This window comes from Perca flavescens, chromosome 3, assembly GCF_004354835.1.
Source record: "Perca flavescens isolate YP-PL-M2 chromosome 3, PFLA_1.0, whole genome shotgun sequence".
In the NCBI taxonomy this organism is placed as follows: Eukaryota; Metazoa; Chordata; class Actinopteri; order Perciformes; family Percidae; genus Perca; species Perca flavescens.
Genome location: NC_041333.1, coordinates 24338622 through 24353470, shown reverse-complemented (window position 1 = coordinate 24353470; position 14849 = coordinate 24338622). Strand labels below are relative to the sequence as shown.

General features: G+C 39.8%; 1 protein-coding gene across 2 annotated transcripts in view; it reads left to right on the top strand.

Annotated features, from left to right (window-relative positions):
* The first annotated feature begins 1165 nt into the window (after window positions 1-1165).
* The window catches only part of LOC114552498 (tumor necrosis factor receptor superfamily member 19), a 28903-nt gene continuing 15219 nt past the window's right edge, over window positions 1166-14849 (top strand). The window contains exons 1-5 of one of the 2 annotated variants that reach the window (XM_028573346.1): window positions 1166-1631; window positions 2229-2320; window positions 3251-3364; window positions 8373-8551; window positions 8738-8823. In XM_028573346.1, coding sequence (XP_028429147.1) covers window positions 2255-2320; window positions 3251-3364; window positions 8373-8551; window positions 8738-8823 — 445 coding nt within the window. In that variant the 5' untranslated portion in view covers window positions 1166-1631; window positions 2229-2254. The remainder of the gene's footprint in view (window positions 1632-2228; window positions 2321-3250; window positions 3365-8372; window positions 8552-8737; window positions 8824-14849) is intronic. The other variant, XM_028573345.1, reaches the window with a different exon arrangement.

The window sequence follows — 14849 nt, the reverse complement described above, 5'->3', positions numbered from 1 at the left end:
TAGATTTAGCCTCAAAACAGTGGACATTAATATATACAGTATAAACATTAACAGGAAAAATTAGAATAGCTGTATTGTGACTGCTACAGTATATAACTATTGGTCTATGATTTCATTAAAAAAAAACTCATAAAGCTGATGAAAGAATTATGACAGACTTTTAACTTATGAAGTAATAATAATAACCGATTTGTTTTAAGACGTATGAAGCATTTGGAATATTAATATTCCACAATAGAAAGTAACAGCTAATTACATTTGCAAAGTAGACACAGATTTCCTGGAATTGATATACAACATGCCCAGACATGTACAGTAATTGGCCACTTTTGCTGCAGTGCTGAACTTTTGTCCTCTGTGTCTTTGCCTTGGTGCAGACACAGACCAGTGTGTGCACACATTTTTGCCAGAGGTGGATATGATCATGTACATTTTGTGTCAACGTGGCCTCTGTCATATCAGTTGAAGCTTCAGTTTATAGAAAGTTTATAGAAAGACTAGGTAGGTCAATATAATAAAATAATATAATAAGTGTGGCATTTTCTTATGCATTTAAATTAAAAGACCTTGACCATGATGAATTTGCAAAAAGTGGGATTCAATTAGCTTCTTATGCTGTGTTTTGTTAAATTAAAAAAAACTTTGGAAAACATTGGAAAGAAGTCCAAATACATACAGTAAATGGAATGATTTGTATGCAAGTAATAAATAAGTACCTATTTTCCAGTGTGCCCCCACCATGCAGATAAAATCAGTAACTTGACATTGAACCCTGCTCTTCCCCAACAGATAGGTCTACAATTCAGCTGGGTTCAGCCAATCCTGGAGCAGCACACTGACGTCATGACATCTGCAGCTCATAGAGATGAAAGCTTATCAAATAATTTAATGTCGACAACTTTCAAATACACAGGCATATTAGACTACAAATCAGAATTATGTCATGAGTAGTCACGTTTAAAAAAAAGAAGTTTGCATCTCCATATACTTTAGAACAGTTGGTCTGTATGGTTATTGGGTTAATTTTCAGTCACTTAAGCTAAATAAGAAATTAAACTTGTAAATGGGGACTGGCAGGGACACTGTGAAGGACCATTATAGGTCCCCCACTGTTGGTGAGCCGCATGGCTGGTGATCAAAATTCAGAAGACCGACTACTATGAAACAGCCATCAAATAAACCACACACACAGGGGAGGGAGAGTGAGAGAGAGAGAGAGTCTTCGTCTTCTGATTAGACATTTGTTCACCCAACCGTCTTCATCGTCTCTCGACTCGCAGCTGAAAGGAAACGTTGTTATTGATCACATTTTGCTTTAACTGAAAAGCTTAGTCAGGCTGCGTGTTTGGCTCTCTGTGGGACCGGCCGGCTCTTTGATGTAGGCAGGCTGATCACAGATCAGATACACGCGCTTCAAATCCATAAAGCCACCCCCATCTCCCCGCCTTTGATCTGGGCGCTGTAGTCCTCGAGCTGCTGCTGCTTCTCTCTGTGTGTAGTGCTGGGTTGGAGCGGCAGCGCTGACATGGTGAGCGGACCGGTGCGGGAAACACACCACCACACCTCTCACCGGTCTGCTTTCGACTTTTAACAACCAATACTTTGATCAACAGGCTCCTTTTTTTAAGCAGGTAAGAAGAGCTTTTGATTAGCTTTTGGACATTCACGGCAAAAGCCTTTGGTTCATTTCAGAATACAAGGCACACACCTCTAGTCTTTAAATGTATATTACAAGTATGATATGCTATTATTATAAACACACTGTTAGAGAAACTGACGATAATGATATATATATAATGAAGTTGGTAAACACTCGCTTTACACGCATGAATATTTGAATGCTTTTTAGTTAGGGATGTAGGGTAGTCGACATATTATGGGGTTTTGAGACTTTTAGACATCCTAAGTCTTCCTCTTGTAAAGCTATGGAAGCTGTCTGAGCTTTTACTGTGTCTGCTGATGGGACTTTAATTAAACAGCATCAATTAACTCTGCTACAGTTTGCACGTGCGTGTTAATTTTTAACTCGTGCTTCACAGACTATACCTGCTTTATTGTCGTGTTTTTAAATGTGTTTAAACAAACCTGAATTTGCCTGTATAATCATAACAAAATTTTATTCTTTACCTCAGGAAATTTGACCCAACCAAATACAGTTGTCTTATAGAGAAGAGACAACATGATAACGTACTTAATCTAAATCTTTTATTGTTGTGTCCGTTTTCTAGCTGCACGCAATCAGTGGCTCATCAAAATGGTCTGCTGGATCCTTCAACACACCTTCTCGCTTCTAACTGTGCATGTCATATATTCAACTCTGGTAAGCATTTCATCAAATATTGTATTTTAAGCACAAGTAAGCAAGATAATTTAGTGTTTTTGATTTGCTCACCTAGCCTATAATTACCCAAAATCTATTATTATTGTGTGTATAGTTTGTCGATGAAGTCGACAAACTATAAGGAAAGATACACTGCACATACTGTTTTACATTACCTGCTCCATTTAATTTAATTATATTCTACTACGTTTGGAGTTTTGACTGATAGGAAATAGTGGTTCAACAAAATAAATCTTAACTCAAGCTCAACTTAATAGCTTTGTTTCAAAGCTTTCAAGCACATTTTCTCAATGAAAACTAAGTAAACCAGAACTTCTGGGGAAAACTTCTCCAAAAGTGAGCTACATAGGCTACAACTGAACTTGAACTGCACTGCATGCCAGTGTTAAACAGGCAACTGCTTACACTGTGGATCTGTAAAGTCCTTGCTGGTAACTCTCTGACAATGCTAAGTATCATTTTACCTTTGTCCACTGCACTGTCCTAATTGGGTTTGCTATCTACGTTCTAGTCTCTGGTTTTGACGATCCCTGTATTGTTGCTTGTGACTTAGATTCTGCTCCAGCAGAAAACTATACCATTTTCCCACAGGGCTCTTTAAAGTTTCTTCTTATCTCATCCCAACAATATCACACTTGTTTTCAAGAATCCAATTCAATTTTATTTATAGTAACAAATAACAAGAGTTATCTCAAAACACTTTACAGATAGAGTAGGTCTAGACCACACACTATAATTTACAATTCCAGTAATTCCCCCAAGAGTCCAAGGTGGGGGTGGATCCCCTTAAACTATTATAAGAGATTATTATGCATAGCTGTGGATTCAGTCTGCTTTTTCTGTTATGGATAAAAAGTGGTGATGAAATACAGAAATCTCTAACTTTCACCAAATGACTATCCCTCTCAGATTCCTGTGCGGGCCGAGGAAGAGACCAGAGAATGCAGAGAACAGGAATACAAGGACCGGTTTGAGAACTGTAAACCCTGCAAGCAGTGTGATGCAGGACAGGAGCTATCAAAGGTTGGGACACAATTGTTTTGGAATCACCTTAAATAAATTAACTTTAGTTTAAAAAAGAGAAGATCTGTCTGAAGTACTCTGTTCACACAGGAACATTTTTCCATAGAGCCACTAAGGAAGAAATATTGTCACTTGTTTATTTAGGAAGAGGAAAGTGTAGTAACACAAAGGATCCATAACTGGTCAGTTGAATCAACTTCCTTAAACTGAAAAGAAGTTGGATGGATTAATCCTGTGGTGAAAAAAACCTTCACAAAAAATGTAAAACCATTGGGTTGATGTAAAGAATGGACATCACTGTTTAGAGAAGTGTATTTTACCCAGGGAACCAACATTATTTATTACTTCCTCTCTTTCATGCAGAGAACAGCCAAGCTGTTATTAGCTTTTGTAGAACACCGACCCCTCTTTAATCAGTCACACCCATACTTTTGACCTTCTGCAGCTGAATGGCTTCCATTGTTTTTCCCCATTGCACCCTGTCCAACTTATTGTCTTCACTGTTTGAAGCAAGCCATGCCTTAGCTTGCTGCTCTTTCAACTGGGAATAGTTTTTTTCCACCACCTTAGCCACAGGTTTTTGTGTGCTTTGTACAAACAGACCTCTATTGTGTCAGCTTAGGCTTTCCTCTCTGGCAGCAGCTATGCACCTACTTTTGCAAGTGTAGACAGTGATGTAAAGGTGAGTGAAGTATAATCACTGATCAGTTTGTGGAAAGCAAACATATTAAGAAACCCTTTTACTTTTTTTGATTCATTTAACAGTAAATAATGGTACACCTCAAACCTCTCAATCTTAACAAGTAATCTGTTGTATCATATGCAGCTTTGCAAAATGTTATTAACTAAAACAATAAGATAATTCTACCTGTGCAGTTTTTTTTTAAGTTTAGTACAAAAGGTTAAAGGTTATGACAGTAAAGTCAATTGCAGCTACAGTTCAACAGCTCACAAACGACAATTAAGTTGAATCAAAATAGTTTAAACAGAAGCTGAACATTATAACCTTAATGAATATAGGATATATTGCAGGACTGTTGTGTTAGACTAGCTAGGTGTACCTAATAAACTAGCTACTGAATGCATAAAAGTATACCTGCCATTTTCTGATGCCATTCACCCTGATGGGCCTAAGAAAACAAGATAGGACTGTAAGCTAAATGGCTTCAGAAGTTGTTGTTTGTTTGCCCTCAACTTAATTTCAGTTTATTATACAGTAAGGCATATGTTTACATTATAAATAGTAATGGCAGCTTTGGGGTTTTTGTAAATAAAAATGCTAGTAAACTGACTTTAGGTGGGTTTCCACTCCACTACATCTTTGAGTTCAAGTGAAAAAACTCTGTATCACCCTTGACATCTGTTGCACACATGCATTTAAGCCCAGTTGCCTTTAATCTCAGTGCACACAGACATGCACTCTGTGGTTGGTAATACGCTTCAGTAGTCCTCGTGTTCCTATGGCAGCTCAACAGGCATGAATTCTGCTAGCCACCCTGGGGTCCTGGTTAATAATTGGCTGCCTCATTCTTTTTTTTTCTGAAGGTAGCAGGATGCCAGCTCACTGTGGCGACCTAGGCCTGCACTCAGAGAAAGTTTCCCAGAGAAACAACTTTTGATCTGAGCTCTGCGTAACCAAGACAATCTGTCCATATTCTGAAATGCCGGGCTGACTGTTGGGAGGATAGCAGACCTTTGGAGTCACTCTGTGCAGCTGCCATAGAGATCCCAGAGGAATGTGCCCCAGTTTGCTCTGGAAGTTTGCCTCTGGAAGCCGCCCATAGGCAACCTGACAAACATCAATTAGCCCCTTCACACTAACTGTAGCTAAAAGAACCACCCACACAGAGGAGACGTCAATTAAAACCAGTTATTCTTTTTCAGACATATTTCATTCTAGGTTTCATTCATAAGTTGCCTCGTCTCTTGTGTTGTGTCAAGCATGAAGGAGAAGGGGTGAATTGCTTTCCAGTGCATGCTGGAAAACTGCCATTGGTTCAAAAAAAATGCAGGGACACAACTTTGATGTGTCGACATCTTGTAGTATGTAGCAAGAGTGTAACATTTCCTTCGGCCACACTCGCAGGGCAAAGGGCTTCTGTATGGTACTTGCTAAAGAGAGAGACAAAGGAGTGCATAAGCAACAGAAGGGTCAAAATCAGATTGGCCAGACATTAGCTCCACTATTCTTGTGTCTGTTGAAACCGGACAGTAAGAAAAAAAGCTCTAAAAGTGTAATAGAGGAAAACAAAAGGAGTAAGAGTGTATTTGGTCCCGGACAGAACACTGCTTTAACTAACGTGCATTGTTTTCAGCGTTGTTTCATTACCAGATGACTGGCCGCCCCCCTTGTGATTCCCTCCTAATCTCAGAAATATCTCTGCGTCTGAACATGCTTCAGGTCCCAGCCAGCTCTCACCACTCCTCTCCCCTCCACACTGCTGTTATGCTTGGCAGTCTCTCCCAAACTAGATCAGGAGATAGGACAGGGAAATGGGATGTTAAGCATCTGCTTTTTTTGTAGGGCTTTGACGCATAATCACCTTAAAGTACAATATGGTAATGGAGGGACAGGCACACTTGAATGTTGATTTGCTTTATTTTCATTTAATTTTTTTATATTTTTTTATCGACTACATCCCTTGTAGTTTCTTCCCCAAATGTTTCGTTTTATCTCATTCATTTGAATAATATAAACATAATTTACCTGTAGAGCAACATAAAAATTATGAAAATATTTTTCAAATCAGTGAGGTTTAACAGACTGAATATGTATTCTTTCGTTATTGGTGGCCGTTTTATGTTAGTTTTGTGTTGGAAAAGGCTTATACATTGTGTACTCACCCTTTTCATGTAATAATAACTTCAACATCACAGATTACTACAGAGTATAGTCTTTCTTTCAGCTGCTAAATTAGTCTCAGTCAGTGCAGGATGTCAGCTCTGTAGAGCTTTGTTAGCAGGGATAAAAGACAAAAGAGATCACTTCTTGATGATCTGTTCTGCCTGGATCAAAGAGGCAGAATTTGGCTCGGTTTTCTTTTTTTCTTTTTTCTTTTTTCTTTTTTTCAGTGCTCTGACCTGCCCGTGTCTACGTGGCATCAGCCCCCATCCTGCCATGTGGTGCCCCACAGGCAGAGCTTGTGCTGGGCTTAGGGGAGATAAATCATCGCTGGGCCCTTTCCTTCATGTGGAAGTGGGTCACAGAACCACTGTGAGGTACCCTGCACTGGCTGGGCCTACAGCGCCTTCTCCAGGAACAGTAATAGCAGTAAAAGCAGTTGAGTGTCGTGGTAGTTCCCAGCCTCCACTTGCTCAGTCTGAGCTTCATTCCCCTCAGACAGGCAAAGCCATGGCTTGCAACAGTGGGCGGCCGAGTCTTCTTTATTCCGCCTTTCCCCTCTTTATCACTCATCAGCCACCCCCTCTCTGTTTCTCACTCTTTCTATGTCTACTCCCTCTGTTTCCCCCCTACCTCCACTGTTCCCTTCGCTGCCCTGCTGGAGAGCAAGGCCTTATATGGAGAGTTCATAACAACAGCTGCAATAGTCCAGCCCTATCTGGTGCACCTCAGGCCAGGCCTGGCCCAAGGGTTTAATGTCAGGCTCACATGTGTATGGATGGAAGGACTGAAATCCTTATCTTCTGTCCCAACTCAATGGTGCCATCCCACAATCACATCTTTTCCTCTTCCCTCCCTTTTTATTTCTTGCCAGCCTGCGTCCCCAAAACCAACCCCCATATCAGACTCTTGTGCCCACATTCCAGCAGGACTGCATGCCCGGCAGTGAAATGGGACACGGGGGAAGAGAGAAGAGAGAAGTCTGTTTGAAGCTGGCCTTCACTTTAATGATATATGAGCCCCCCCCCCTCCCACCCCCCACCCCACACACCCCCTTTCTGGCTTTGGATTGCAGTGTGGCAACACTGGACAACAGGAGGGCAGCTGCTATGGAGCTGATAATGAATGATCAATGTATGATGTCATCCCTGCAGGGTCTTTTCACTCAGTGTAGTGTACAGTAATATCATCTGTCATGTAAATGTCAGTTTCTTATTGTCTTTCAACATAACTTTTAGGGATTTGACAGAGAACCAATTAGGAAAGAGCCACAACAAGACTAACAAGACTAACATTGGCAGATGGAAATGAGCAGCTGGAGCAATAATGACAATTAATACATTTGGAATTAATTCAGTGTTAAGATTGGGTTCCTTTTACCATTCATTTTGCTTCTAAACTATTCCAGACATCTGCATTTCATAAATTGCCAGTTGCTGTATATAACACGAAAACAATGTGACGTGAAAAAAAGACTTAATCCAACTCTAAAATACCTAGAAATAACTATTGCAACCCAACAAGATTCATATTTGATCTTCCGTCTATAATTTACTCATAGATGAACAATAAAGTGTTGTCCTCAAATATATTTCATAATTTAGATTTTGCTTAGCTCAGGTGAACAAATGCTCAAAAGGTGGTTCAGCATTAGATCAGTCACATGGTAGTAGGAAGCTGTGCCTTTTAAGTGCACTTTCAATTGTTTAAGAAAAAAAGAGTATTCGTCTTATTTTCTCCATATACCTCTCTCCATAATCCTTGCCCCCTTCCTGAAGTGTTTCCTTTGCTTGCTGGCCTCTCAATCAACGGGACACTCTTAGTCTGCTTGGAGAGGGAGTCACACAAAAACCCAGCAATAAACTTGCAATAATACAACAGTGGGTGTCCCCTAGGGCCTTTATTATTCAAATGCTTGGCCTTTCTGGGTCTTGCAGCGGAAGGCCACTCATTCATACTGAGAGAGTCAGGGAGATTATTGCCAGTGTAAGATGGACTCTCAAAAGAGGCAGGCCATTGTTCTCTTCTGATCCCGCTAGCCAATATCATTCTTTAATTCCAGACCCCTTGTAGTCCACATTTAAGCCCTCTTTTCACCAGCTTCACATCTCCCCAAACCCCGACCCCACCTCTTACTCGGTGTATTTCTTCCGTTAATCCCCCCAGGAATGTGGCTTTGGTTATGGAGAGGATGCCCGGTGCGTGCCCTGCCGGAGCAGTCGCTTCAAGGAGGACCGGAGCCTGCAGAAGTGCAAACCCTGCCTGGACTGTGGACTGATCAACCGCTTCCAGAAGGGCAACTGTTCCACCACCAGCAACGCTGTGTGTGGCGACTGTCTGCCGGGGTGAGAGGACAAACAGTTGTGGTATTGATTGCTTTTCACAATAATAGACACAGAAGAATTACAGAAACATGTTTTAACAGAACAGTATTTTTAATATGTAACACTATGAACTGAGTTTGCTGCTCCTATGTTAATGACCGCTTGTAGTATGAAGGTTAAAACATGTAATTTCTGTGTCTTCAACAGATATTACAGGAAGACAAAATTAAGTGGTTTCCAAGACATGGAGTGTATACTCTGTGGGGACCCTCCGCCTCCTTATGAGCCTCACTGTAAGCACCTTTCTTTTACCTCCTTGACCTAACATTAGTGGGACTTTTCTTTTTTAAATGTTCCCACTGTAGGTGATGTTTTAAGATGAAACAACAGGGATACAATAGTCTAAAAGCAAACATCAACAGCTATAGCACACTATTGAACTTCTAGCTACATGCTAGCAAAACCAAACTAAGGTTGCAGTGCCACAACAAAGCCTGCACACACACAACATGCCAGCACAAGGTCTTTGGTGTAACCAGAACTACAGACTTTAAAGGGTGGAGCGGCCATAGTTCATTCACTAAGTCTTACTGAGCCAAGCAGCAATGCTATATTTGCAAATAAATGGTTGGATTTACAAGCTGAGCAGTTGAAAAGCTGAATGGATACCACTAACATAATACTGGATTTGCCAACACTATATATTATATTAGCTTAGAATGTCACTCATGTTCAGCACTCAATTTGGATTAAATGAGCAAACTTCCTTGAACAAAACCCTCATTAATATTTCTAGACAAAACATGTCTCAATAGCATAAAAAAAAGATCCATTATGCAAAAAGGAGACAGGAGGTGTGTAACAGTATGTTCACAAAGCAGGACTCACATTCCAGTAGGCTACAGATCCAATTAACGTCTGTCTTCCGGCCATTAGACGTAGTTAAGCACAACCTTATGATTTCAGGTTTCCACATAAAACTAACAGGCGAGTGAACTTATACCTTTGGTAATTGAGTGTGACTTCCTGATGGTAGAAGAGGCTGCAGCTGTTTCTGTGGAGACTTTTTGGCAGCATGAGCATCCGAGCAGTCCCAGCCAGGGTTAGCACCCCAGTGTTACATAAATGGAGACTCTTGGATATCGACAACTCAAAAAAATCTTGTTTGCTCACAAGCCCAAATGTAAAGAATCCTTTTTTCATCAGACCATCCAGTTTTTGTTTGGTTTTTAATTCAGTGTCTTCTTCAGTCTAGATTCTTTTTAAATATCTTGTTGTGTGATGAACGCTGGCCTTGAGACAACTGGCATCCCTCTATCTGCTCATTTGTCCATCTGTGCAGCTTCCCGTTTTGATACTGGAGGAGGCCTGCAAAACAAAATAGCCATTGTGTCTGAAAACATAGCTGGTAGTTAGCTCCTACAGGGACTCTCGATGGAGCATTTCCAAATATTTGAAAGTCTTGCTCCCTCCCTCCAGTGTTATCTTGAGGAGGGTGGTGAAAACTTGAAGGGCAGATCATTCTAATAGGCCACACTGGCCCCTGGGCAACGGTGCATCTGTGCAGGGGAGACAGTCGCTGTCTGGGGTGGACTGTAAATCTTAACCCCCCCCCCTGTTCGCCTCCCTTTTCCCCCAGTGGCTTTTAGGAGCCAAGTAAAAAACGAGATTGTGTTTTATGGATTTTCTTCAGCCTCTTTCATGTGTTTCATGTGCTGGAGTTTTTCACTGTCGCAGTAGATCTCAGAGAGCTGACTAGCCCATGCTACACACAGGCATGTAGACCGATACATGTACGCACACAAACAAAAAAGTGCTACCTGCTCTTTTTAGCTTATCCCTGTATTGTCTTTATTACTGTTTCCAACTGGGTTTGACACAAGTCAGATGAGAAACAATGGTATGGATTTGAAGTGCAGCTATACAACAAGTTATCTTTGATATTTTTATTCTTATGCTTTTACATGCCACTTTAAGCGTGAAGATTACACAAATGAAACATTATCCAACAAACCACTGTCCCTCCTGATAACTTTACCGCTCCATCTTGTACCATGAAGAAAACATAATCTGTATCTGCTTTTGCAGCATGCTCGCTGACTTGAAAGTTTCATGCAATCAGTTCTCACCACAGATGGCACAAAGCATATTAGGCTGGCAAAGTACAGGAAACATTCCTAGCTACAATCGCCTGCCACTAATTCAAACCTGAGCCTTTAAATATTCTCATACTCCGACTTCGGCAGCTGGATTGATGATCTCTGCTGATTGCAGATCAGTTTATCCTCACTGCTCTCTTAATCAAGATATCATGCAATTATCCAACCACAACCTCACAGCAATAATTATGTTAGGTGTTGTCACATTACAAGAAGTGATGATTGTAAAATGTTTTACCACTTTAAAAGAATGCAAAATTTGTCTGTTGTACCGACTTTAATAATACTGCCTGAAATACGTTATGCCATAGGCATTAAAGTTCAAAAAGAGTTCCTGTAAAAGTGCAAGTATACTTGCATCTGGAGAAGCTAATCTAAAACAGACTTTCATGTGAATGCTCACTAACTAGTAGAGGAAACTGAATACATGATCAAAGATTTAAGGGAATAACCGATGATAAGATGCACATCTCCTCGAACTAAACTCATACATTTCATATTCTCTCTGAAATGGCATCAAATCAAGCAAAGCTGTTACATTTTCGTAGCTTTGAAAGCCAGAGTGGGCAACAGCTAATTCCCTTGTTAACATATTCACCGAATTACATTTTTGAATGTGTTTTCAAGTTAGGTCGTGCTGACTAGAGACGCCAGATCTTAAGAGCTACTTTAAGCTACTCACCAGGGTAATGGTCTAGAATAGCATGGCCTCTAAAAAACAATGTATAATAATCTGATTCAGGTCCAAGCCTTTATTGTTCCTCATATGGCAATTGAGTCAGAGTGGTCAACCCAAGGTTCTGGGTATAAATTCAGGGTTGTACCATTATACATGTCTAAACATGAAATAGAAAGCATTGTTTTCACAGAAAAATATTTATTTTCTTTCTTCTGTTATTCAGAGTTCAGTGTAAAAGAAGCTCTTAAAAGAGTGCAGACAAAAAGACAGTCTTAGAGGTGTAAAGAAGTGCTCCATTTTTATTGGGAGTATGTGGCATCCCATAAAGTCAACTTGCAGGGAGTGTATAAAAGGCTGTGGTTTATTGGTCTGGTTTGTGTGTAGATTATATCAGCAGGTGAGGTCTCTTCAATGGCCCAGTGTTTATCTGTTTGCTGCAGCTGCTGGGCCTCTGATAACAGGCTGCCTTTGTGTTTCTGGGCAGATGATGCTCACCTTGGATGAGTTGAATATAAACACGATGGTCAGATGTTATGTATTACCAGTACAATACAGTGTCTGTGTAAAGGAAGATTCTGATGGTAATCCCTGCTATGACAACTAATTATGAGTCTCAAACATGAATATAAAACATGGTGATATTACTCCTTGTCATTATGAAAAAGAAAATACACAGTTTTGGTAATATATTTTTTTATATACAGTATATTATTTTAATAGTAAGAGAATACCCCTGTGCCCTGTCTCTCTACTGTGATTTAATGTTCACTTGTGTAAAAGGTGAAACTTTGTCGTTCAGTGTGATCAGTATGATTAAATGCACACAAAAATGTAATTGTAATACAAATACCCTTAAATAAACTGCTAATTAGCAGTTGAAATTGTAGCTGCTGTACCAGTTTTAAAGATCTGGAATGTGGCAGTATTTGTTTTTAATAACAGTAATAAGTCATGTTTTTTACATTATCAGTGTCAGTGTGTATGTCAAAATGCTTCTTTATGGTACCCTCTGGGTCTAACTGGGTAAGTTTCCAAGCTGCTAAGGGTTATTTATTTTTTCTTTCCTTTAGAAGGAATGTTAAAATACCCTTATCCCCTATCTGGCTGAATAAAAAACTGCCCAAAGCTAAAGTAATGTTTACAGTGTGTAACAAAGAGATCCTAGATGTGAAAAGGTTGAAACCAGTTCCCTTCATGAATAATGTACTGAAAAGCAAACAGCAGGGCTCACTGAAAAAGATTTTCTCAAACAGTCATTCACTATATTTGCCATATTAATCAAAAATCTCTCGCAATTTATTTTTTTCCCTACATGTCAGTCTGTTTAACAGTGTCAGACCAGCGTACTTGTAATGTTTGCTCTGCAATAACCCACACCCTCCCTATCATACATTCATTGATCAGGAAAATTATATTTGATTACTGATGATGATCAAAGACAATTATGTTAAGCCAAATGTACATGGCCTCAGAGAGAAATGTCACTCAACCTGAGACTTTAGGCGTGCTAAGGTTTCTTCTTCAACTCCCTCTTAAAGCTTCAAATCAGAGAACTGAGGTTGTTGTAAGGGTCATGCGGCTGATAACATTTGATATTTCAGTTATCATACAGGATGTCTGGAAAGTCTCAGACTACTGTTTATTTGTTTACAATTTCTGTGTGATTAACAGTAACTTGCTGCTGCAGATACTGCTGGTTTTGTATTTTCATAACCCCGCTCTCCATTTAAATCCAGAACACCAAATGATTTGTTAATGTCATAGTTCAGTTTTAACCTGCTGTCAGAAAAGAATTGCTGCTTATCCCTAAAGCCGCCTACACATAATAAGACATTTGCTCTTTGTTCACTGCTAGGTAGGGTGCAGAGGCGCAGGTATATGTTGTATAAGAGCCCATATTTCTTGGCAACTTCAGAACCGGAAAGTGTAGTTGTTTTCATTAGAATTACACGTCACCAATCAGGAATTGTAGTAATTAGACACAATGGTGATTTCTCTGATAGTGAGTGGAATGTGAGGGATTCATTTGTATGAGTATGAATCACCAGTTTATTGTGATCTTATTATCGAATCCATTCTTTTTTTTACTGTGTAAATTTGAGCTAAATTCACATAAGTTTTAAGTACAAGCTAAGTAATATGAGTAAAAGATTACATCGTAATGAAAAATCTGAATTGTGGAGCTTTGTGTTTGTCACCTTAATTATACTTGAAAATGAAGGCCTTTTTCTTACTGCATTTACAAATACTACCAATAACCCCAAACCTTAAAGCTGCTCAACATTAATATATTGACAATGGATTGAATGCCTTCGTGTAATGTAAAAGATGACCTGGCTCTGCAGTTTCACTCGGCTTCACGGAACATTTTAGTGTTCTTCAGCTTATTGATTTGGTTTTACGGCCCACAGCTATAATGTTTTGGTTCACTCTCACCGACGCAGCTGTTTTCAGAGAAAAAGCTCTGATGAACCTGCTTTACGCTACCTGTCCAGCACCAAACAGCAGACAGACAGACAGAGTCAGCAGCTGAAGAGCCAGATATTTACCTCAGGAGTTGGTGGAGACCAAAAAGAGAGCTAAAAGAATGAATATTGCACTCCCATTTATCAGATGTCCAGTAACACGACTCTAAATGAATGATAATGTTGCTTTGTAGCTGCTGGATGTGTAAAGAGGCTGTAAACTGTTTGCTAACACGTTCACCATATCATAAGATGATCGATAATACGCAGTGTTGTTTTTACAGCTTCTTCAGCTGCGTCCAAGTGGCCAAAACAAAAAATCTAGTAAACAGTATCAGAAAAGACAAATAAGTCATGGTTGTATTGTGTTCATCCTTTTTATAAAAAACAAAGATTGAGAATGATTCAAGTTTTTGTTGTGTTTTGAATTTTGCCACTCTTCAGTTTACATTTGGATGACATATTGTGCCTTTTAGGATAATAACATGTAGCAGATGCCAGTTTTTTCAAACGAGTGCCAGTTCTTAAGTTGTGATATCAAGCATTAAGCCATATTAAACCCTGATGTTCTGTATTTGTGGGAACTTGTATAATGAGGAACATTTTTGAGGCCAAAGTGTTGAGACATGAGAGTGTGACAAGTCCTGAAGCAGCTTAATCATAAAATCAGTGCATGTGCACAACTCACCCCCACACACAGACAATGACACACAGAAGTGTAAAAAACACCTGTATACTCATATCTGACCTATTTCAAAAGCCTGACCAGCATGTCTGCTTCTTGATTTCAGGGCTGTGCGACTAGCATGTGGAGAGCCTGAGGGCGGGTGGGCGGGCGGGCGGTGGGGGTCTGTAAATCATCTTCTGTAGAGAACAAGACAGAGGCAGATAAAGAGAGAATCTGCCACAGGCGTTTTCTCTTTAAACTCCTCTGTGCATTTCATTAGACTTAACAAAAAGATGACTGGCTTGAGGCACAAAGGAAAAATTTGTCTCACGTTACCTGTCTCTGATTG